This window comes from Monodelphis domestica, chromosome 1 (genome assembly GCF_027887165.1).
Source record: "Monodelphis domestica isolate mMonDom1 chromosome 1, mMonDom1.pri, whole genome shotgun sequence".
Lineage (NCBI taxonomy): Eukaryota > Metazoa > Chordata > Mammalia > Didelphimorphia > Didelphidae > Monodelphis > Monodelphis domestica.
Window position 1 is genome coordinate 501,087,693 of NC_077227.1, and position 24,993 is coordinate 501,112,685.

At 40.6% G+C, this 24,993-nt stretch overlaps 1 protein-coding gene across 1 annotated transcript; it reads left to right on the top strand.

Annotated features, from left to right (window-relative positions):
* On the top strand, window positions 1–24,691 carry ZFP64 (ZFP64 zinc finger protein). Its single transcript, XM_003339708.4, has 6 exons — window positions 1–1,421; window positions 3,785–4,024; window positions 11,408–11,569; window positions 16,051–16,113; window positions 16,806–17,057; window positions 21,654–24,691. Exons 1-6 carry the CDS (start codon window positions 1,376–1,378, stop codon window positions 22,970–22,972), a joined length of 2,082 nt encoding a protein of 693 aa, XP_003339756.1. The 5' UTR covers window positions 1–1,375; the 3' UTR covers window positions 22,973–24,691.
* The last annotated feature ends 302 nt before the right edge of the window (window positions 24,692–24,993 follow it).

Here is a 24,993-nt window from a genome sequence, read left to right on the forward strand (position 1 = left end):
TTCTCTTTCTTTGCATCCCCAGCACTTATCACAGTGCCCAGTATAGAATGGACCTTTACATGGTATCTGAAATTGAAGTTGACAGTTTGGTGTAACCTATGACCCCTTCTTTAAAAAAAGGGGAGGGGAATTTTGCATAAACTAGCATTTATAAATTGCTTTAAGGTTCTCAAAATGTTTTACAGATAATTACATCATTTTATCTTCACAACAGCTCTGTTAAGGTAGGTGCTTCTATTATAATCCTCCTTTAACAGATAAAGAAACTAAAGCTGGAAGCAGTTAAACCAGTTGCTCAGGATCAGTTATTAAATGCCTAAAGCAAAATTTGAATTCAGATTTTCCAGATGCCAAGACTAGTTCTCTATCCACTGTACTGTACATACTATATTCAGTTGCCTATAAAATACATGATTACAAAGAAAGCCAATTCTTTGAAATTGTTGTCAAATATATTAATATTAAAGTTTTTTTAATGACACATTCGTGCACCCCAGAATAAAAACTCTTGCTCACATTGCTAAGCTAATGTGGAAATGTTTTGCATGATTTCACCTGTGTGTATATATATGTATACATATATATTCAGCTATATATATATATATATATCCACATATATAGATTAGATATAAAGGAACTCAATTTTTTAAATAAGTGTTAAAAAAATAAATAATGAACTTGTTTTTTAAAAAGGTTCTAGAGCCTTTACAATGCTTCCAGTCATCTGTGACTGTCTCAAAGTAAACACACCCATTAACAAGGCAGCTAGTACACTACTAATGCTAACTCCCACTCTACAATTTAAGAGCCGACCCACCCGCTGCCTTCTGCAATTGACCAGCAGGGGGAGAGGTCCGTTCTGCTTTCTTTGAAGGGCAGAGAGCACGCACGCGCATCACGCAAAGAGAAAGTGAATCTCTTGCTGCGTGGCCTCTAACAGCTGCAAAGAAAGAGGGGGGAGGGGTACGTTCTAGGAGCAACGTGCTGAGACGGGATCTGCGTGGCCGGGGCGGCTGTTGGAGCTACGGTTCTCTTAACGGAGAGCAGGAGCAATAACCCAGAAAAGCAGGGCCAGGAGACGTCTCTCTATGGTTTGCAGCAGCCTCTGCAGAAAAGGGGAGCGTGCAGAAGTAGGAGCAGGTGGATGCCAGCCTTAAAGCGCCCTCTAGGCAGCGGAAGTGTGGCTTTCTTTACATCCGTCCTCTTGAATCGCTGAGTTAGGAGGAAGGGGGAGGGGGAGGGGAAGGGAGAGGAAAAGTCACTGCATAATGTAAATAAACACGCGCTCTCACCCCACCACCTCCACCGCCCCCCCTCGCCCCATCAGCCCTATGCACCCCGGCCTTTGCAGCCCGCGAGACTCCAATCCCAGGCCATGAACGCGAGCGGCGGGGGCGAGGGCTTCCCCGGCTCAGTCCAGTGTAAGTTATGCCGCACGGCGCGCTCCGGGGCCCGGGCTGGAACACACTGAGGGAAAAGTGGGCCGAGTCGGGAGCCCCGAAACCTGGGTAGCAACAACCTGCCGGCGCGAGCCCCAGCCCGGAAACCTGGCTGGGGAAATAGCGCGCGCCTAGCCGGGCGGAGGAGGGCGTGGGAGCCAGGGACTCTACTCGCTTGCTTTTTCTCTGGGTAGTACTGCACTATGCTGGAGCCGGGGCAGGCGGGGTGGGTTGCAGCTGCGTCCGAGGACAGTTCCTGCATCAGCACCGCGAAGGGTTTTATCTCCCACTCCCCACCAATGTGTTTGCAGAATCTAGAGGCCCTTTGGAGGGAGTCAGGGGACCAGAGCTTGGGGGAAAAGTTTGAGTTATCCCCCACCCTGGTTTCGTGGTCCCCTCCCAATGGGGAGTTGAGGGACACAACGCCCAGAGAGGCTGAAAGGGGGTAAGCTATAAGAAATCCCAGCAAAGATAAAATTAGAAAAGTTCTGCCACACTAACACCAAATCCCGCATTGTTGTTGAGAAATATGATTACAGCATTAATAATTGTGCAAAATGCATATTGCATGTCCCCATCAATAGGAAATAAGAGTTAGCTTAAGATGAAGAAGCTTCAGCAAATTATGCAGTTTATTACTCCGTGGAGTGGGCTTGGTGGGAGAGAAATGACTTTCTTTTTAACATCCATTTTTAACCCTAGCTACTCCTTGAGTTAGAGGCAGTTTCGGGAAGTTTTTGATTTTACTAAACACAACCTTATGAGTTACATCATCTGCCAATTTCATCTTTCTTAACCCAATTAGAAAGTGAGGCTTTGATCCATCACTGAGAAAATATATAATCTCTCTCTGTCATTTCTCAGTTCCTCACTTAACCCAGCTGTCAAATGTAGGTAGGAGGAATAGCTATGAAGAAATTAGAATTATGAAGGACTCCTTAGAAGAAAAGGGCTGTCTAAATTTAAAATATTATTGATAATATCATTATGATAGCAATATCAGTGATAAAATACTAAGAATAATTTTGGGCTTACTACTTTACTAAAAATAAATACAGAGGACATCTGTTCATTAGGAGACAGAAAGGGAAATTACTCAGTTCTTTCAGAGATCACATATTAAAGGCTTTACTCCTTTAAAAAAATTAAGTTGAAAATGTAACTTTAAGTGGATTTGTTATTTTAAAATTCACCAGAAATTTATAAGTGTTTTAAAAGATCTGTACTATACTTCCACCTAAACAGCTAGAAATCTCTCTGTAACTTAACATGGGTTTTCATGAATTTCCGTGGGCTGGTTTTTCCAGATATTTTTCTGCACTTAGCTAACCTGCTCCTGAGTTAGTCTGATGCCTGATGTTAGTCTGATGTTAGTATTCTTAGAATCTTTGCATTTTGGCAAAACCTCCTAGAGCAGTGATAGTGAACCTTTTAGAGACAGCATGCCAACCCCTGCCCCCTCCAGAGACTGCTTGCCATGCCCCTTCTCACTCTACCCCTGACCCCACACAGGGGAGGGAGGAAGTTCTCCCACTGGGCCTCTGAACAGAGGGACAGGGGATGTGAAAAGATGTCAGTCACCAAGGAGAGGGGGAGGAGAACACCTCTGCTCAAGTCCCTCTGCCTTTCTAGTACCGAACTGGGGGAGAGGGGGTGCCTGTGCTCACAGAGAGAGCTCTGTCTGCCATCTTTGGCACCCATGCCATCAGTTCACCATCACAGTCCTAGAGTCTGCTCTCCACTGCATAACTTTGGACAACTCTGGGTTACCTCCATGCCAGGTTAAGTCACAAAGTAGGGTTTTAGTAGTAGTTATAAGAATTTAACCTTTTTTTTTTTTAATTGCAGTGGAGGCAGCTAGGTAGCATAGTGGATAGAGAGTCAGGTAATCCTGTTATTTAAATCTGACTTCAGATACTTCCTAGCTGCATGACCCTGGGCAAACCATTTAACCCTGATTGCCTAGTCCCAGTCACTCTTCTGTCTTGGAATTAATACTACAATAGAAGTTAAGAGTTTTTGTTGTTGTTGTTTTAATTGAAAAATTTGTCAGTATTTGAGGGTTTTTTTTTTTTAATATGGTATCAGGATCTGAGTCCAGATCCTGATTCTGGTACTAACTGCCTGTTTGATATTGAACAAATCATTTAATTTCCCTGAACTTCAGTTTAGTTCTCTCTATCTGTAAAATGAGAAAGATGGACTCAGAGGTCCCTTCAGGCTCCAAACCTATGACCCTGATCTATTATCTTTATTGTTAATTCCAACAATAAAAGCCCATTCAGTTTGCATTTTGAAAATGTTTTTAATTCACTTGTGAATTTTTTTCTTTTCATTTTATGTAGTTCCTGGTGGCACCACTGTCTTAGTGGAGCTAACCCCAGATATTCACATCTGTGGCATTTGCAAGCAGCAATTTAATAACCTGGATGCCTTTGTAGCCCATAAGCAAAGTGGTTGTCAGCTGACCAGTGCTACTCCAGGTACTCCCAGCACAGTTCAGTTTGTGTCAGAGGAAACAGTGCCAGCTACCCAGACTCAGACCACCACAAGAACTATCACTTCAGAGACCCAGACCATCACAGGTATGTATGGCTTTAATAACTTGGAAAATTAAAATATAGCCATAAATGACAGGATCCTTATAACTAAATGCCAGCCCTAACATCCTGTCCCATCCTAAAGCCCTTTTATTGTGTTCTTTAAAATACCTGCTATAGGTAACAAATTAACTTTCATCTTAAGCCTTTTCTTTTTTGCTTCTTTCATCTTCTTGTAACCCCTAAAATTTAGCAACCCTTTCCATCACTGATTATAATGTCAGTCCTTGATCATGGTGAGGGAGACGGAATAATCCTTATACCCCAATACCACTTCCAGACTCTCCCATTACAACCATTAATCAATAGTCTCTCCTTCCTGGAGGTTCATTTAATCCATATTTGTTGCCCAATCAAGACTCTAGAAGCTATTATCTACAGGACCTCCAGGATACTCTCCTTCCTCCTCCAGTGAGTTCTTTAGCTGACTTGTTTTTTTCTATCCACCAACTCCTGCCCTCATATTAGGGGACTTCAACATGGTTGGATGGATGGATGGATAGACAGACAGATAGACAAATAGAAAGATAGAGAGATATAGAGATACTCTCTCAAAAATCCTAACTTCCCAGTTCTTCAGTTTACTCCTTTCCCATGAGCTACTCCACTGCCCCACCTCAGCTCTACAGGAAGATAGTAATAATCTTGATTTTGCATTCACCCACAAGTGTCCTGCCTCCATGTTTATAAAATCTTAAATTCTTTTATCTTGTAATCTGTTATCGTTCTACCTCTCCCTCTGCCTTATATTTTGAATCCTGTTTTTAATCCTATCCTGATCTCTAATTGCTATCAGTTCTTTCCCAAATCCTCACCCCTTTCTGTATCTTGACCATTTGGTGAACTAGTTCAACTCTATGCTGTCTTCTCCAGGCCACTGTCTCCTTATACTGTTGCTGTTCTTGCTTCATCAAGCATCATTATTTCCATTATCCACTGTCTTCACTCCTACATTCACATGCTGCTAAAAAGGGATAGAGAAAAATTTTTTAAAACCATAACAATTAGATCCACTATAAATTTATATTACAAAATATATAATCTCAATTCAGTCCTCACTATGTAAAAGGAATTATTTTGTGTCTGCCTAATCAATTCACTACCCATTCTCTGAAATGGCTCTTTGAATCTTTTCAAATCTTCCACAGATCCCTGTCTTCTCAACCTCTCAGCCAAGAACTTCATATTTCACTGAAAAAAATGAGGTCATTCACTAGGAATTCTCTTCTTCTCCCTTCTTCCTCATCTCATACCATTTAGATCTGCCACTATTTCCCCCCTCACCCTTTCTTACCTGATGATGTAGCCTTATTCCTTACCAAGATTAATCCCTCTCTATTCACAAGTGGTTCCATTCCATTCCATCTTTTCCAGCATATTGTCCCTTCTATTTTTCCCACTCTTTTCATTAATCCTCAGTCTCTCTCTACTAGCTATTTTTCTCCTATTACATATATGCCTATAGCCTCCCATCCTCAAAAACTCCTCAATTGGTCTTTCCATCCTTACTATTGTCCTATATCTCTCCTCCTTTCATGGATAAATTTCTTGAGAAAGTCATCTAAAATCAGTGCCTTAACTTCCATTATCCTCTTCTAAATTCTCTACAATCTGGCTTCTGATTTCATTATTTAACTTTGCTCCCCAAAGTTACCATTGATCTTTTCAGTTTCTTTAAAAAAACAAAACAAAACAAAAAGCCATGCCATCTGTCTTAAAATCAAAACAGATAATGGTTCCAAGGTAGAAGGGTTGTTACTGGCTAGGCAATTTGGGTTAAGTGACTTGCTGTGGGCCCCTCAGCTAGGAAGTGTCTAAGACTAGATTTGAAACTGGGTGATCCTGACTCCAACCTTGGTGCTCTATCCACTGAGCTATCTAGCTGCCCCAAAATCTAATGATGTTTTCTCAGTCTTCCTCCCTCTTGACCCCTCTGCAACCTTCATGCTGTCAAGCACCCTCTTCTCTTTGATACTCTCTTCCCAATATGTTTTCATGACTGCTCTTTTCTGCTTCTCCTCCCACCTGTCTGACCATTCCTTGGCAGTCTCCTTTGCTAGATCTTCATCCAGATCTTATGTGCTATTCATGGGTTTCCCCAAGGCTCTGTGCTGGTCCCTCTTCTCTTATTCCTCTATACTCTTTTGCTTGGTGATCTTATCAGTTCTCATAGGTTATCTATTAAAGAGTATCCTCTTTAAACAGATGATTCTCAGACATATTTGTCTAGTCCTAACTTATCTGCTGGCCTCCAGTCTCATCTCTCCATCAACTTATTAGATATCTCAAATGGATATGCCATAGATGTCATAAACTCAACATCAGAAACTCAAGAGTTAACTCATCCTTCCCCCAGCAGTCTCCCCCCTTCCCAACTAATTGTTCAGTCATGTCCGATTCCACATGATACTCTTTGAGGTTTTCATGGCAAAGATACTGGAGTGGTTTGTCATTTCCTTCTCCAGCTCATTTTATAGATATGAGGAAACTGAGACAAACAGGGTGAAGTGATTCATCCAGAATGCCAACAGATTTGAACTCAAGAAGATGAGAGTTCCTGACTTCAGGCTTGGTGCTCTATCCACTGTGCTACCTACCAGCTCTGTTAGCACTAGGATCAAGTATAAAATCCTGTTTGTCTTTTAAAGCCCTTCCTACCCTGACCTCTTCTCACTTTTCTTATACCTTACTACCTTCCCTGTACCCTTTGATAGTGACACTGACCTCCTTGGTGTTCCTTGTATAAGACACTCTCTCACTTCTGGATACTTTCTCTGGCCTTCCTTCGTGGCTTAAACTCTCCCCCTCCTCATCTCTACCTCCTGGCTTCCCTAAAGTCTCAGATAAAGACCCATCTTCTGTAAACTCTTTCTGGTCCTCCTTAATCTTGGTGTCTTCCCCCTAAGATTATCTCCAGTTTAGCCTGTATATGTCTTATTTGTACAGAGTTGTTTGCATCTTGTCTCCCCCATCAGATGATGAGTTCCTTGAGACCAGGGACTATCTTAGGCCTTCCTTCCTTCCTTCCTTCCTTCCTTCCTTTCTTTCTTCCTTCCTTCCTGCCTTCCCTCCCTCCTTCCCTCCTTCCTTCTTTCCTTCCTTCCTTCCTTCCTTCCTTGCATTGCAAGTGCCTGACACATAGCAGACATTTAATAAATGCTTGTTGACTTGACTTGGCTTCTTCTGTCACTTTACTTAAATTGTTCTCTACAAATTATCAGCAATCTTGGAATCTAAATCCAAAGGCCCTAATCAGCTTTTTTTTTTTAACCCTTGATACTAAGTATTGGTTCCAAGGCAGAAAAGAGGTAAAAGCTAGGCATTTGGGGTTAAGTAACTTGCCAAGGATCACATATCTAGAAAGTAGATGAGGCCAAATTTGAACCCAGGACCTCCCATCTCTAGGCCTGGCTCTATATTTGGTTCAATGCCCAACACAGAATAGGCATTTAAATACTTAATCCCTTCCCTGCTTCTCTTTACTCTTTCCTGGTGATTTCATCTCTCTGTCACTACAGTTTCCAAAATCTTTGTCTTCAGCCCAAATCTTTATTTAAATCCCATCCCAAATCACCAGCTCCAGCCTGGATGTCTCATAGGTTTCTCAAACTCATCATATTTTCCTCCTAAACTTGCCTCTCCTCCATGGTTCCCTAAATCTTTTGAATATACCACCATTTTCTGTCATCCTCCAAATCACATTCTACCCTTCTTTCTCCCTCCATATCAAATCAGTGGCCAAATTCTAGGAATTATACCTTATTTTTTTTAATTATTTTGGAGTTTTCCCCAAAAATACATGTAGAAACAATTTTTAACATTTATTTGATGGGATTTTTTTCAATTTGAATTCCAAATTCTCTCTCTCCTACTCTAGTCTTACTTTCTTAGTAGGTCTTACATCCATTCCCTTCTCTCTCTCCTTATGGTTGGAGCCTTCCTCATTACCTTTAATCTGGCCTTTCTATTTCTAGTTTCTCCCTTCATAGAATTAAAGAATTACAGTATTAGAAAGGATCTTAGCCATTTAGGCCAACTCACTCCTGAAAAAGAATCCCTCACTTCTCAACACATGACCAGTAATCCTCTAGCTTTTGCTCCTATGAAGAGAACCCCAGTACATCATCCCTAAAAACCATACATTCTACATTTAGATAGATCCAATTATTGGGAATTTTTTCATGATATCAAACCAAAATTTCCCTTTTTTCTCATTTTTGTTTATTACTTCTAGTTCTGTCCTCTTCAACCAAAGAGAAGTAAGGCTAATTCCTTCCCATAAAAATTGTTCAGTCATTTCAGCCTCTTAGTATTCTCATTTGGGTTTTCTTGACTAAGATAGTGAGTTTTCCGTTTCCTTCTCTAGATCATTTTACAGATGAGGAAACTGAGGCAAACAGAATTAAATGACTTGCCTATGATCACACAGCTACTAAGTGTCTGAAGCTAGATTTTAACTGGGGTATTCTCAACTCCAGGTCCAGCACCCTATCCAGTGTGCCACCTTATCCATCAGGTCATTGAAATGGAAGGGACTTCTGAAGGTCCTCTAATTAATTCTCCTCTTTTACAGATTAGAAAACTAGGTCCCAGAAAAGTTAAATGACTTGTTCAAGATCACATAGCTAGAAAATGACAAAACTAACTTCTTTGCCAGATCTCTTCTTCTGGCTAAATATTCCTTGAATCAATCCTCAGGTAGAATGAATTTGAGGCCCTTTACAATTTTAAAAGTTGCCCTTCTATGGACATTTTAGTTTATTAAAATCTTTATTGAAATGTAGCACCCAAAACTGAATACAGTGCTCCAGATATGGCCTGACTGAGGCAATATAAACTGAGATTATCAATTTCTAATTTCGAGAAGCTATGTCTCTCTTAAGACAGTCCAAAAAATTTTGACTGTCATATCACACTGTTGACTCATTGTCCTTTTGGTCTATTAAAACCTCAAGATCTTTTTCACACAAATTTCTACTAATTGAGCTGGGTATCTCAGTGGATTGAGAACCAGGACTAGAGATGGGAGGTCCTATTTTCAAATCTGTCCTCGGACACTTCCCAACTGTGTGACCCTGGGCAAGTCACTTGACCCCCATTGCCTAGCCCTTACCACTCTTCTACCTTGGAACCAGTACACAGTATTGATTCCAAGACGGAAGGTAAAGGTTTTTATTAAAAAAAAAAATGGGGGCAGCTGGGTGGCTCAGTGGATTAAGAGTCAGGCCCAGAGATGAGAGGTCCTAGGTTCAAATCTGACCTCAAACACTTCCTAGCTTTTTTTTTTTTTAAACCCTTACCTTCCATCTTGGAATCAATACTGTGTATTGGCTCCAAGGCAGAAGAGTGGTAAGGGCTAGGCAATGGGGGTTAAGTGACTTGCCCAGGGTCACACAGCTGGGAAGTGTCTGAGGCCAGATTTGAACCTAGGACCTCCCATCTCTTGAGTATCACATAATACTACACTTGTAAAGTTGATTTCTTAAATCGAAATGTAAGTCTTTACATTTATCTCAATGAGATTTCATCTTTTTAGATTCAGCCCTATTTTATAGCCTATCAAGATATTTTTAGATACCAATTCTGTCACCCAAAATATTATCTCTCCCTTCTCATTACAAAATTGGTAAAGATACCATCCATATCTTCTTCCAAGTCATTGATAAAGAAATTGATATGTTTTTGATATTCGTTAGCAAACTTTGATAATTCAGTTGATAAAAAAGGTTAAACAATACTGGGCCAAGCAAAGGTCACTGGAGACTTTCTAAATCAACATCATACCATTAATTAACTACTTCTTTGAGTCTGGCCAGTTAGCCAATCCCTAATCCATCTTAGGGTCTAGCCCATATATCTCCATTTTTCTATAGTATTTCCTGATCTGCCAATTTAGTAACCCTGCCAAAAAAGGAAATCAGTTTAGCCTTGTTCTTAATGAAGGTATGCCAACTCTTCCATTTCTAATAATCACTAACTTTATTTATTTAGGCATCCTAGAATTGTGGGAAAGATAGAGATCAGACTCACTGGCCCAAATGCACATAGGTGCCATTTTCTCTTTTCTGAAAATCAGGACATTTGCTGCTTTTCTAGTTTCCTTTTCTCCATGGCTTTTCATACAACACTGACATTGGAGCAGTAATCAATACTTCTCCAATCCATCCTCCACACAGTAACCAAAGCACACAGTAACTAAAGCACACTAACCACACGATCAGAAATCTTGAGTGGTTTTCTATTGTCCCTACAATAAAACACAGACTTCTCAGCGTGACATTTAAGACTTCAAAATATGACTCAAATTTACCTTTCTAGACTTATTTCACTGACAAAATAATTCCAAGGATGCATCTTTTTTTCAACTTAACTTTATTTATTTTTTTTATTTATGTTAAAATACCCAGTTAACTCCCTCCCTCCATTACAGAAGGCATCCTTTGACAAAGAGATTTATGTATATATAAAACTATGTCTTTTTTCTGTTTATCAGTTCTTTCTCTGGGGGTGAACATATACAAGTTATTCCTCAAACATTTCTGTTATATAATGTTCTCTTGGTTCTATTTATTTCACTCTTCATAATTTCATGTAGGTCTTTCTGTGTTTTTCCAAAAATTAATCCGCTCATTATTTCTTTCTGCAAAGTAGTGTTCCACCGTAATCATATGCCATGGGGCAGCCAGATGGCTCAGTGGAGTGAGCCAGGACTAGAGAAAGGAGGTCCAGGGGGTTCAAATTTGGCCTCAAACATTTCCTGTGTGATCCAGGGCAAATCACTTAACACTAATTGCCTAGCCCATACCACCCTTCTGTCTTAGAATTGATATTTAGTATCATTAATATCAATTCTAAGACAGAAGGTATGGTTTTTTAAAAAATCATATGCTACAACTTGTTTAGCCATTCTGCAGCTGATGGGTGTCTCTTCAATTTGCTACCACAAAGGAAGCTGCTATAAATATTTTAGAACATTCTTTTCCTTTTTCCCTGATCGCCTAAGAAAATAAACCTAATAGCAGTATTGCTGAGTCAAAAGGTACACACAGTATAACTCTTTGAGCATAATTTGACTGCTCTCCAAAATGTTTAGATCAGTTCGTAGTTCCACCAACAGTGTATTAGTGTCCTCATTGTTCCATATCCTCCCAACATTTGTTATTTTGCCCTTTTATCATTTTAGCCAGATAGGTATGAGATGAAATCTCAGAGTTTTTATTTTCATTTCTCTAATCAATAATAATTTATAGCATTTTTCATATAGTTACATATAACTTTGATTTCTTTATCCAAAAACTGTCTGTTCTTTATCTTTTGATCATTTTTATCAATTAGTGCCATGAACACTAACATTTTTTGAATCTTTAGTTTCAGCTCCAGAATTTGTTTTTGAACATGGTTACCAAACCTACCTGCCCACAGACAGTAGTGATACCCAGACTGCCACAGTCATCTCAGTTCCTCCCAAGTCACGATCTCGAAAGCCTGCAACCTCCCCTGCCCAGAAGAAACTTAACTGTTGCTATCCAGGTAAACATTAATTTTATCTTATTCCTTGTGTACTGGAGTGACACAACCAGGTTTAAAATGGGAATTCAGCATTCCTGTTCTCTTACTCTTCACAGGCTACTGTTAAAGTCATCAGATCTATTCTGGCTTCACCAGTCATTACTTTGTTGTTGTTCATTCCTGTCTGACTCTTCATGACCGTGAGGACCATACTGTCCCTGGGGTTTTCTTGGCAAAGATACTGGAGTAGTTTGCCATTTCCTTCTCTAGTGGGTTAAGGCAGACAGAGCTTAAGAGACTTGCCCAGGACCACACAGCTCCTAAGTGTCTGAGGTTGGATTTGAACACACACTTCCTGACTCTAGGCCCAGCATTCTAGCCACTGAGCCATCATCCAGCTGCCCCCTTTGGATGCTTACTTAGTTCAACAGCATCCTGCAGTGTTTTAACCCTGGTGTGAAACTAGCTGGGGATCTCTGTGAACATCTTCTGAAATCTGCATAATCCAATTTACCATTCTCTCTCTATCCTTCTTATTGTTATTTACTGACTTTGAGGTCATTCTTCTCTCCCAGGTCTCTAGATGACTTCATAGGCCAAGGGCTTCCTCTCCATATCACCCCCTGCCATGGCCCACAGGAACCTCATTTTGTGCATGTGCATTTTGTACATAAGTCCTCAGCCCCAGTTGAGACCAGCTCTGTTCTCCCATACTGACATAGTCACAACTGAGACTTCACTCTCTCTGAGAATGATACCAAGATCCAAAACTTGAAATTGCCCCCTCTAATCACTTATCTACCCTTCACTTCACTGCTCCTACCCTTTCACTCACAGAAAACTTGCCCTTTATCCACCCTGTGGTCCTTGGACCCTTGGTGCATCCCTGCTCTTCCAACATATTCCCTCCCACTCAGGCCTCTCTTGCTTCCCTATCCAGCCCTGATCCTGCAATCAAGCACTTCAGTGCTTCATTAGCCTCTACCCTAGAACCTCTTCCTTTTTTTATGGTTATAAAAGTTTTATTGATGTGTTTTATATTTATATATAAACACAGATTATCCTCAAGAGGTTTCTTGTAACAAAATAAAGTGAGTGAGCAAAGCTAACTTTACAGCGACCTCCTCTGAAAGCATATCCAGCATTCTACATCTATAGGACCTGCCCTCTCTTTCTTTGATTAAGTTTTTTTCAAGATTAACAGAAATTTTTTTTCTCTCTCTCTCATCCTCTACAATCCCATGAAAAAAGAAAAGAAAAAAAAGAAAAACTAATTCCTTCTAGTAAATATGCAGAGTCAAGCAAAATAAACTTCCTCATTCTCCGTATAATGTACGCTTTGTTTCCTTAGATTCTAATGAAATTTATTAGGATTATTTGGATAGGTAGAAGATGAGAGAGAGGGAGAAAAGGGACACTAATCTAAACTTTCCCACGTGGCTCCTCTGGCAGACCCCAGCAGCAAAGATTATAGGCAGAGTGCTAGAGTCAGAGAGAGCAAACTTCCTGCTTCACCCTTTTTATAACCTCTTGGCTCCCCTGATCCTATCCTAGCCATCTGAGTCAATTTCAGGCTGATGCCAGGTATGCAGGTAGTCACAGGAGATGATGTCACCTGGGACCCCAGAAAGGGGAGAGGGTAAATATCCTTCACACAGCATATATAGCTCTATGTATAAATACACATATGTGGGTATATGCACATGAAGTCAGGCAGCATAGTGGATGGAGTGCCAGGCTTGGACTCAAGAAGACTTACCTTCCTGAGTTCAAATCTGGCCTCAGACACTTAGAGGCTCTGTGACCCTGGGCAAATCACTTCACTCTACCTCTGTTTCCTCATCTGTAAAATGAGCTGGAGAAGGAAATGGCAAAGTACTTCAGTATCTTTGCCAAGAAAAACCTAAATGGGGTCACAAGAGTCAGACACAACTGAAGATGACTAAACAACAACACATGCATATACATGTCTCATTTGGTCACCATATCCATAGTCTTATTTATTTTCAAATTCTCCTGGGTTTCTGAGCATCACTGGAGAAAGTTACAAAATTAAAATCATATTACCCACTGTCTACTAACATTCATTTATTAAACTTCTACAATGTGCCAGATGCTGTACTGGGGGTTAGATGTACTAACCCAAAGGTTGAATCAATCCCTACCCTCAAGGAGCTTGCATTCTAACTGGGGAGATAAATATCTTTAGAAGTATATACAGAATAAATTCTAAAGAAAATAAATGCAAGGTAGTTAAATATGTTCATTAGGGAAAGAGGAGAACATTTGCAGATAGGGGAAATATACTAGACATATTTGGCATGTGATTCTAGCTGAGTCCTCTCTATTGCTCCCCAGTTCACTTAACCTTGTCAGATTCTTCTCATTCTCTATAATGACTATTCTAAAAATTTTAGTCAGTAAGTCAATAAGCATTTAGTAAGGATCAGTACAATGTGCTAATTGCTAAATATACAAAGAAAGATTTTTTTTAAGTCCCTGCCCTTAAGGACAATCTAATGGGAGAGACCGCATGCAAATAAGTATGTTCAAACTAGTTAAACATAAGGTCAGTCAGAAATAATCAACAGACGAAAGGCACCAGAATTGGCAGGGATCAGGAAAGTCTGCCTGTAAATGGTGAGATTTTAGCTGGGACTTGAAGGAAGCCAGGGAAGCCAAAAGACAGAGTTGAGGAAAGAGAGAGTGCATTCCATGAATGGGGAGCAGCCAGTGAAAATGCCTAGTGCTGGAGTCTCTTGGTCAGAGAATAGTAAGGAGGCCACTGCCACTGGATTGAAGAGTATATGATGAGGTATAAGACCTAAGAAGACTAGAAAATGGAAGAGAGTTAGGTAAAAGGTTATATAGGTCTTTGAAAGCCAAGCAGGATTTTATGTGAACTTGGAGCTAATGGGGAGCTACTGAGGTGGGAGGGTGGCATTTCAGACCTGTACTTAAGAAAGATCATTTTAACATCTATGAGGAGCATGGACTGGAGTAGATTGAGACTTGTGGCAAGCACACATATCAGCCAGCTAATATAATAGTCCAGGCAAGATGTGATGAGATCCTGCACCAGAATGGTGGCAATATCAGAGGTGGGGAAATCACATACATAAGAAATATTCCAGAGATCAAATTAATAGGCATTGGCAACACATTAGTTATGGGGGACAAGAAAGAGTGAGGATTCAAGGATAAGACTTGGGTTGTGACCCTAGAAGACTGGGAAAATGGTGATATCCTTAAGAGTAATGGGAAAGTGGGAAAGTTGGAGGTTGCGGGGTGGGGGTGGGGGGAGAGCATTTTGGGGAAAGATAATCAGTTCATCTCTTTTCCTGTCCCCTTGATCCCATTCAGTCCTACCCCTTCTAGATCATATCTCCAACTGTTGGTCTCTCATGTATATTTTTAGCCTCTCTCTCTTCTCACTTCTTGCTCTCTGCTTTCAAGTATGCTCTGACCTCCCAATTCTTTAAAAAAAAAAACCCTCTCTTGATCCTTTATCCCCTCCAGCTATGACATTTTATCTTTCTCCTCTATACTCTCCTAAGATTATATTATCTAGTGATCAAATTTTCTAGTTATCAAGAGATACCACTACCTACCACTTGACTGAAACAGCCCTCTCTAAGGTCATTAAGAAATTCTCAGTTGCTAGCTTTTGTTCAGTTCTCATCCTCTTGGACTTCCCTGCCACATCTGAGACTACTGATTTAGCTGCTCTGACTTTCTTCACTTGGCTTCAGAGAGGTTCTCCTTCCTTTCTCACTGCTTTTGCTTCATCCCTTTTTTTCCCTCATCCTTGTCCCATCCCCTTGAGGTCCTTCCTTTGTCTTATTTCTCTTCTCTCTTTGCACTCTCTGCTATAGTAAATGCATATGCTCCCTTAGCTTCACTCAGATGCTACCTGAGTACATACAGCCTTCTTTGATTCCTACCCCCATCAATAATGATCTCTCTTCTGAGACATCACATAATACGTTGTTTTGGCCCTCTCTGAAGTTCTTAGCATTCAAGGTTTTGTCCTAAGAGCTCTTCTCTTCTATCTCTCCTCTCAGTAAATTCATCATCTCCTTTGGATTTAACCATCATATCTTTGCAGATGGCTCTCACATCTACATAACCAGATGATCTCTATGAGCTAAGCTTACATTTAGTACCTAATCACCACTTGCCTATTGGACATTCCAAACTGGATATCTCAAATTCAACATAAATTTAATATCTTTCCCCCCAAAAAAATCTATTCCTCTTCCTCAACTTCACTATTTCTGCCAAAGGTATTACTCCCTTCCAGTATCCAGGTTTGTAACCTTGGTTTTATCCTCAACTCCTCATCCTTGCCCACCTCTTATATCCAGGCATTTGCCACAGCATCTCTCACATTTAAACCTTCTCTCTATTCACACAGCTACCAACCTTAATGAAGACCTTCATCGTTCTGGTTGGTCCCAAAACTTAGGAGTCATTTTTAAAGTTATTGTTTGTCTTGTTAGGTTGCCAGTTCAAGACAGCATATGGCATGAAAGATATGGAACGTCATTTAAGAACCCACACAGGTAAGTATCTGTAATCTCCTTTTTTTATTCCATGTATTCCCAGAGTGTTTTTTTTTTTAATATTGAACTGGGTGACACCTTTTTAGCTATTTTTAGGTTGTATCAGATCTTTAAAAGTTATAAAATTCTGAAGTGGGTCACTTTTTTCAAGAACTTAATTCTCAAATATGCTTCTAAGAATGAAATAGGGACTCTCTCATCTTTGTATCTGCCTCTGCATTACATGTAGTCAGCATTTTGTGAAAGTTTGCGGGAAGAATGAATAAATGTATTCAAACAGTTGCTCAGTTTACCACTATGTTTTAAATTATTAACAGAAATAGAGTACATAAACTTCATGAGCAAGATTTCTATAAGCAACATTGCTTTGATGTTTGGTAAACTCTGTAATCCCCTTTGGTCTAAGAATTGCTATCATATGTTTAAAGTCATGTGTTTCTAGAATGCAATAAGTACTTTATTTCTCTCTCTTTACAAAATAGTTCAGGCAAATTCCCAGAGTGCTAAGTTGCTGTGGTAGTTCCAGGGACCCCAACATTGCCCCTCATTCTACACCTCAGAAATGGCACAAAACAAGTTAAATGTGCAATAATCTTACCCTTTAAAATAGTTTATTCCAGCCTGGCCCCCTCCCTGTGGCCTTTTTCCTCTTCCCTGATCACAGCCAACTGATGATTCTGTCTTGTTTGAAGGAGACAAACCCCACAAGTGTGAAGTCTGTAGCAAGTGCTTCAGCCGGAAAGATAAACTGAAGATGCACATGCGGTCACACACAGGCGTGAAGCCATACAAGTGTAAGAACTGTGACTATGCCGCTGCCGACAGCAGTAGCCTGAACAAGCACCAGCGAATACACTCTAACGAGCGGCCTTTCAAGTGCCAGATCTGCCCCTATGCCAGCAGGAACTCCAGCCAGCTGACCGTGCACCTCCGATCCCACACTGGTAAGGAAGCGCCAGGCCTGAACACCTCCTCCCAGCTCATTTCTCTAAGTGTAGCATACTTGTACTTTGGAAATTTGAGGTCCAGTATAGCTGATACAGAAAGGATTCTTTCCCTTCTGTCATTTCCCTTGCCTCTGTTAGAAAAGCAGAGATTGGGGCAAATGGGTGACTCACTGGATAGAGAGCCCAGTCTGGAATGAGGAGATCCTGGGTTCAAATCTGGCCTCAGACACTTCCCAGCTATGTGACCCCAGACAAGTCACTTAACCCCAGTTGTTTAGCCCTTAATGCTCTTCTGCCTTAGAACCAGTAAAAAGATAGAAGATATGGGTTAAAAAAAAATAAGTTAAGGAAAGCAGAACTCATTTGTATGGATGGTTAAATGAGGTGTAAACAGCAGCCCAAAATAGTATAGAAATCTTCAGATTAGGTGGTGCATTGCATAGAGTCAGAAAAGACTAAATTCAAATCCAGACTCCAACACTTATTACCTATGCAATCCCGAGCAAAATATTTAACCTCTTTCTGCTTTAAGTCCTTATTTGTAAAATTTGGACAATAGCACCTTCCTTCCAGGGTTGTTGTAAGGATAAAATGAGATAATATTTGTAAAATGCTTAACAATCCTTAGAAGGCTATATAAATACCATCATGATGCCTTGAGTTCAAATGCATCCTCAAATATTTCCTATCTCACTGATCTGGGTAAGTCTCTTAAACCTCTCTCTGATTAATTTTCCTCATCTAAAATGGGAATAATAATAGCATCTACCTTCCAGGGTTCTAGTAAGGATAAAATAAAATAATTTTAAAGTGCTTTGCAAACCTTAAGGTGCTATGTAAGTACTATTGTCAGTAATTGTATTAATAATTGTTAGTAATAATAATCAATAGACTTTTTTGTCCTTTTTTCTGACTGTAGCTATGTGATTTGTTTACAGTTAGTAATAATGAGAACCAAATTTTCTATGGTGCTTTAAGGTTTACAAAGCACTTATAACACAATTACCTCAACTGACTCTCAGACAAGCCTATGACTTAGGCACATTTGGCATTATTCCCATTTTACAGGTGAGGCAATAGGCTCGTCATAATAAAGAGACCTGTCTAAAGTTACACAGATATTAAATGTCAGAGGTGAGATTAAAACCCAGGTTTTTTCTAGGCTTAAGTATTGAATTCTTTCCATATCTCCAATCTCAGTTTCTTCATCAGTAAAATACAAACAGTACTTGTATTCCTTACTTCCTAGGGGTTTCTGTCAGGAAAGTACTTTGTAAATCTAAAATTGCTTTAGAAATGCCAGTTGTGGGGGCAGCTGAGTAGCTCAGTGGATAGAGCTAGGCCTAGAGATGGGAGGTCCTAGATTCAAATCTGGCCTCAGACACTTCCTAGCTGTGTGACCCTGGGCAAGTCACTTAACCCCCATTGCCTAGCTCATACCACTCTTCTGCCTTGGAACCAATACACAGTATTGATTCCAAGATAGAAGGTAAGAGTTTAAAAAAAAATGCCAGTTGTTATTTATGTATTATTAATTGCCAGAGAATTTGTTACATGTAACAGGAATATTTTTAATTAGCTTAACAAGTAGAAATAGCATTACTTTCAACCTATTCTTTTTGAGCCTTTGACCTATGAAATTATTTTTTTTCCTTTGCCATCTTGATTCTAAGTTTCAAGGGAAGTCTTAATGAGGGCCTCCTCTTAGTTTGAAACCTGAACTTGAGAAGTATCTCTAAGTTCTTTTTATATTGGTTTGCCTGTGTCCCGAAGGATTTATTTCTACTGATTAAAAAATAAATCCCTAGCAAAAGAAGAGATTTATTTCAGCTTTAATGCTTCCCTTATTCAAAAAGAATTTAGGCTCGACAGCTTAGCTATGAGAGGTCCAAATTTCCTGGGATTTAGCCTTCTGAGAGTTTACAGAGAAGCAGATTTTTCCAGTTCAATGGTACCTCAAAGGTCATCCATTCTGAACCCTGCATGATGCAAGAATTCCCCCTTCAACTGTGGTGTCAAACTCAAATGGAAATGGGGACACTATATGACACTGTAAGGATTCTTGCAGGCTACATATTGACTTTAAAAAACCACATATTGGCATTTCATATTTTTATTTTTTTGTCATATATTTCCCAATTACATTTTATTCTGGTTCAGCTGTGTGTTTGACACTTTTGCTCCAAAACACCTCTAACAGGTAATTTACCACACAAAAAAAAAGGATTTGATCATCCCTCTCTCTGTCTCTCTCACTCACACACACTGACTAATTATGCTTGAAGTTAAAGAAAGCAAGTCAAAGACCAGCTAAGGTCATAGGATTAAGACATACAAAAGGGGAACCTCAGAGATTGTAATTCAGATTATAATTATATTTCAGATTATAATAGGGTTTTGATATGTCATCTCAGGTATAACAATTTATTCAAGGGATTATTCAAGTTTAAAGCTTATTTCTCCATATTCTTGTTACAAACTATACCTCTTAGGACAGCTAGGTTAACACAGTGGATAGACCCTGGAGTCCAAAGGATGTAGGTTCCAATCTGATCTCAGACATTCCCTAACTGTAACTCCGGGCATGTCACTTATCTGCTCAGCCTCAGTTTTCACAAGTGTAAAATGGGGATGATAATAGTATGTACTTCCCCTTTGTTGCTCTCATGTTGTGAGGAACAAATAAGATGGTACAAGCTATATAGCAAAGTATAATAGAAATAGGATACTGAGGAGATATTTCTGGTAGTAATAAATGAGATACTCTGGCTGACTAGAGAGATACTAGGGGAAACCTGAAGGTGCCTAGTTGGAGATAGAGATACTTCTGAGAGATAGAGATACTACTAGAGGGGATATCTGGGGTTGCCTATTGATCACTACTGATGGCTAATAGATCTAGATCTTTCCTACCCTCCACCCTTCACCTCCCAGTTTTCCACTCACACCCTCCTGCCTCCCTTCCTCTCCCCCCGTTAGTCAGCCACCCTTCTAAGTAATTCAAAGGTGAACTGTGAGGTTTAGAGAAGAAAAACTCCTTTCTCTTCCTTTCTCAAGTAAGGGGGTTTATTGGGAAAAATAGGACAAGGATGGTAATTGAGGTAAGAGGGATAGGGTTGTCCCTTCTCTATAAGGAGGATTAGGAGGATTTTGAGAAATGTCTGTCCTGTCACAGCTGTGACACAAAAATCTGTCAAGGAGATGGGAGGATAACTGTTGGATCTTCTTTCTTCTTCCTATGCAATCAATTCTTCACACTCTAAGCCACCAACAAAAGTTAATTTCTTCTCAGCCTAGCTCTTCCCCCCCCCCCCCACCAAGGGACCTTCAGCCTAGGGCAGAAGCTAACAGGGGTTCAGTTCAGAGCTTCTTCCCCCTTCAGCCTGGCTTGACTCTCCAACTGACTTTCCTGGGAACATTCTATTTGGAATGTTCACCTTGATTGACAGATGATGTCCCCAGCTTTCTGTCTTGCATGCATGAAGTTCTCTCTTCCTTCATGCCTCTTCCACAAAAGTGCTATGCAAATCTTAAAACCCCCGTGCAATTTTTAGCTCTCAGTGGTCATGGTGGACCTAGAGACTGGAACCAGGAAGACCAGAGTTTAAGAACTGCCTCTAGCTCATACTGACTGTAGAACCCTGAGCAAGTCCAGAAATGCTCTTAAGACAATTGCCTAGAAAGTGCAAATTCACAACTTAACAGAGGGAGTTTCCTCATCTGGGAGTTCCCCATGTTGATATCACAGGCTGACTCCCTAATCTTATTCCCTCTATTATTTTTATACAAATGTAAAATACAGTCTCTGCAGTCTAAGCATTATATTTGATGTACTCATTTGCAAAAAAAATTAGAGATCTTCTTTCCCCATCTTCTGTAGCCTTTTCCTTAAAACAGCCACTTGAAAGAATTTAACCAGGAGTAAATTAATTTGGACCACAGTGGACAGTATGTGCAGGGCCATTTTCCTCTATCAAGATGACCTCTTTCAGTAAAATAGGGGAAAGGGGTGTTTTTAAGTAACCAGCAGCTGGATTTTCTAACTCCACTATCAGAGCATACAGCTGGGATTGTACAATAAATAAATCAGAGCAGTAAACAATGCATCTTTATTAATAAAAAAATCTGCATAAAATACAAGCGAAGCATTTCAATCATTTAAAAAATATACCCTGATTAGCACAGCATGATACTGCTTGATTCAAACACATGTAGCAAAATCAGTATAATATGTAACTCAATCAACAAATTGTGCAAAATTATACAACCATGAAACATTAACTGGCAAAGTGGGCAAATTAACCATATGCACCGTAGCTTGCTTATTAAGGAGGAAGAATGCACTAAGTACATTAACAAATTGCATTTTGATTTGGGAAAACTAGAGGCCCTTTTAATCTCCCATTTCCGTTCTGTATTGTGATACCAAAATAAAAGATGTTAGCTTCGGTTTGGGGTGGGGGTGGGGGAAGGCTGCAGATTCGCGCCCCTCCCCCCCACCCCGCCAAAGCTGGCACAGCAGGAGCACCTGGGGTGCCTCAGGAAGTGATTCTCTTACCTGGGCTCACTGTCCTCCGCACCTTCCCTTGGCAGGGGATGCCCCCTTCCAGTGTCAGATGTGCAGCGCCAAGTTCAAAATCAACTCGGACCTGAAAAGACACCTGCGCGTGCACTCAGGGGAGAAACCTTACAAGTGTGAGTTCTGCGAGGTCCGCTGCGCCATGAAAGGCAATCTGAAGTCCCACGTGCGAATCAAGCACAACACGGAGAACACCTTCAAGTGCGCCGAGTGTGACTTCCAGTGCAGCAACAAGACCAGCCTCCGGCACCACACCCGGACGCACCAGCCCGAGCAGCCCGTGAAGTGTACGGAGTGCAGCTACTCCTGCGCCCATAAAGCCGCCCTCAAGGTCCACGAGCGCATCCACTGTGAGGAGCGGCCCTTCAAGTGCGACTTCTGCAGCTTCGACACCAAGCAGCGCAGCAACCTGACCACGCACGTGAAGAAGGTGCACAGCGACAAGGTCAAGAGCAAGAAGCCGAGCCTGGAGAAAAAAGGAGGTGGAGGCGGGGCCGGGAGAGGGGACCGGGCCAAAGCCAGCGGCTCCAGTCAGGTAGCCAAGCTTGATGCTAAGAAGGCTTTTCAGTGTGACGCCTGTGAAGCTTCCTTCGTGAGGGAAGACTCGCTCCGGAGCCACCGGAAACAACACAGTGAATACAACGGCAATAAAAGTGCCGAGCTGGCAGTTCTGCAGCTTCAGATGGAGTCCGGCCGCCCTGTGGGCACCCCTCTCACAGTCAGCCCCCTGCAGGTGCCCCTCCAGCCAAGCCAGATCCCCCAGTTCAGTGAAGGACGGGTCAAGATCATCGTGGGCCATCAGGTGCCACAGCCGAATGCCATCGTCCAGGCGACTTCCGTAAACATCGTGCCTCCGGCCCTAGGTGGCCAGGGCCAGGAAGACCTCCCGAGTAATAACCGGCTGCAGATTCTGCGCCAGGTCAGCTTGATTGCCCCATCTCAGCCAGCTGTGTGTCAGAACGAGGCCGGGCCAATCGGGCAGCCCGGGGCGGTTCTGTTGACCACTCACGATCAGACAGAAGGGACCGCTTTGCACCAGACTCTGATTCCTGCGCCTTCCGCCACTAACCACGAAGGCCCAACCAGCCAGACTTTCATCACCAGCTCCGGCATCAGCTGTTCAGATTTGGAAGGCCTCAATGCCCTGATTCAGGAAGGGGCAACCGAAGTGACTGTGGTCAGCGATAGAGGCCAAAATATCACCGTATCCACCACTGCCCCTCCCATCTTTTCCTCTTCTTCACACCAGGAATTACCCAAACAGACTTATTCCATCATTCAAGGTGGGGCCCACTCAGCTTTGCTCTGTCCGGCAGATTCCATACCGGATTAACTTTTTTAAATTTCTCTCTTCAAAATTCCCTCTTTCACCTGCTTAAAACATCTCAGTAAAATACTCTGAGGTTTTCTCATGATGATTTAAGTACTTCCACGTTGGGTCCTTGAAAAATAAAAATAAATTATATTGTCATATTGATCAAAATTTTCACATGGTAAAAACTTTGCCATATAATAAACACTATATGTTAAATGTTCCAAGACTACTGATTAGATGAAGAAAAACAGGTAAAATGTACTAAGCAATAGGGAATGCAAGTATTTTTTTGGCTCTCTTTTCTTATATTTCCATACCATGATATAGGTGCCTTATGAATGACAGACTTGTTCCCATTATCACCCTGTAATACATTTGGATTGTTCAACACTCCAGTAAAGATCCAAGGAACTAACTATTCCCCCTCATGTCTCATGTGGCTTTTTAACACAAAATTCAGTTAAAAGAAGCAAAATGTTTATTTTTCTTATGGAACTTGAATTCTAAAATCTAGCCAGTCCAACCAGGATTTACTAATCCCGATTTATCTACATTTATGATTTACCATGTGATCCTTACATATGAAAGGTTATATTCAACTAATTGTTTTCTTACCCTGACAACATCCTTGGGAACTTCCTTTGCATTTTTACCCTCTCCCAGCTCTAGCTTGGAACATGCTGCTCCACCTTATTCCCATCTCCACTTTTTGACCCAACTTCAGACCTTCGGCTTTTGGGTAATTTTGTCTCACCCACAAGGTGATATCTACAGAGGGAAGGGAGAAGTTAGTAAAAATCCATGATTTTCTCTCCCGTCATCTCACAGCAGCATCTTAGCAGCCTTTTCAATTCAAAAGTTTCATCCCAGTTCTACCCTGACCTGCCTAGTTCCTATAAGGAAATATACTTGAGTGCTACTGTACAAAGATTCAGCATTAGACTTAGGAGCAGCTGTCTCCTACAGTCTACATTTTTTAAAAAAGTGATTTGGGGGATGGAAAAGAGTTGTAGTTGAGAAAAGGAAGATTTTTTTTGATACTTGGGTTTTTGTATTTTTGTTTTTTATTCAATATAAATGTTAAATTGATTCAAAAGATTTTGTGTACGATAGCTAATTTCAGTTGGTGATGCCAAGCTAAAACATTTCACTTCCTTGAAAATACAAATTTAAATGTAAATAAATATTAGAATTGAATAAAGTATTAGACTGTGCCCTTTAAAAAAAAAACCTTTTTATTGTGAATTTAATCTTCAATAAACACAAGTATTTCAGGATACAAAGAACAGAAAGGAGGATTGTATTCCAAACTGGACTTCTGGTTATTTACAGTTTTTCCTTTTTTTTTTTAATTTAGAATATTTTTCCATGGCTACCTGATTCATGATTCCCTACACACACACCCTATTTAAAGCTTTAATTTTTTTCTATTACATTTAATAGGAACAAAACTATCCAACTGATCTGTGTCCCCTTCTGAACTTCCTTCTGCTCTCTTCTGTGAATTTTGTTTCCTTTTTTCTTGCATCACTATCACTGTCCACCAAATTGGTGCCAGCCTACAAAAGAGAATCATTACATATCTGCATATCTGTTGTACCCCCCTCACTTCCCAATAGAATGTAAACTCCATCAGGACCAGAAAAAGATGGCTTGATTTTGTTGTCTTTAGATTCCAAGAATGTAATACAGTGCCTTACATGTGGTAGGCACTTAATAAAAGTTTGTGGAATATTGGTGCTAGTCCTGCTTTGTTGACCCAATTTGGAATACTGTGTTCAGTTCTGGGCAGTTTTTAGAAAGAATATTGACAAGCTGAACTATAACCAGAAGAGGCCAAACATGAAGGTGAGGAGACCAAAAACTATTCCATTAAGGGACCCATTGAAGGAACTGGTTCTGGGTAATCCAGAGAAGGTATCATGGTGAAGTATGGAATAAGTGCTAGATTTGAAGACAGATATCCTGAGTTTAAATTCTTATTCTGCAATTCTCTGTGTGATCTTATCCTTTAGCAAACAGTTCCTGGAATATAGTAG

Bases quoted from the DNA above. Each gene is read 5' to 3' on its own strand.
- ZFP64 (XM_003339708.4), top strand. From the start codon at position 1,376: ATGAACGCGAGCGGCGGGGGCGAGGGCTTCCCCGGCTCAGTCCAGT. The intron at 4,025-11,407 runs GTATGTATGGCT...TTGAATCTTTAG, and splicing joins AGAGACCCAGACCATCACAG to TTTCAGCTCCAGAATTTGTT. The intron at 16,114-16,805 runs GTAAGTATCTGT...TCTTGTTTGAAG, and splicing joins TCATTTAAGAACCCACACAG to GAGACAAACCCCACAAGTGT.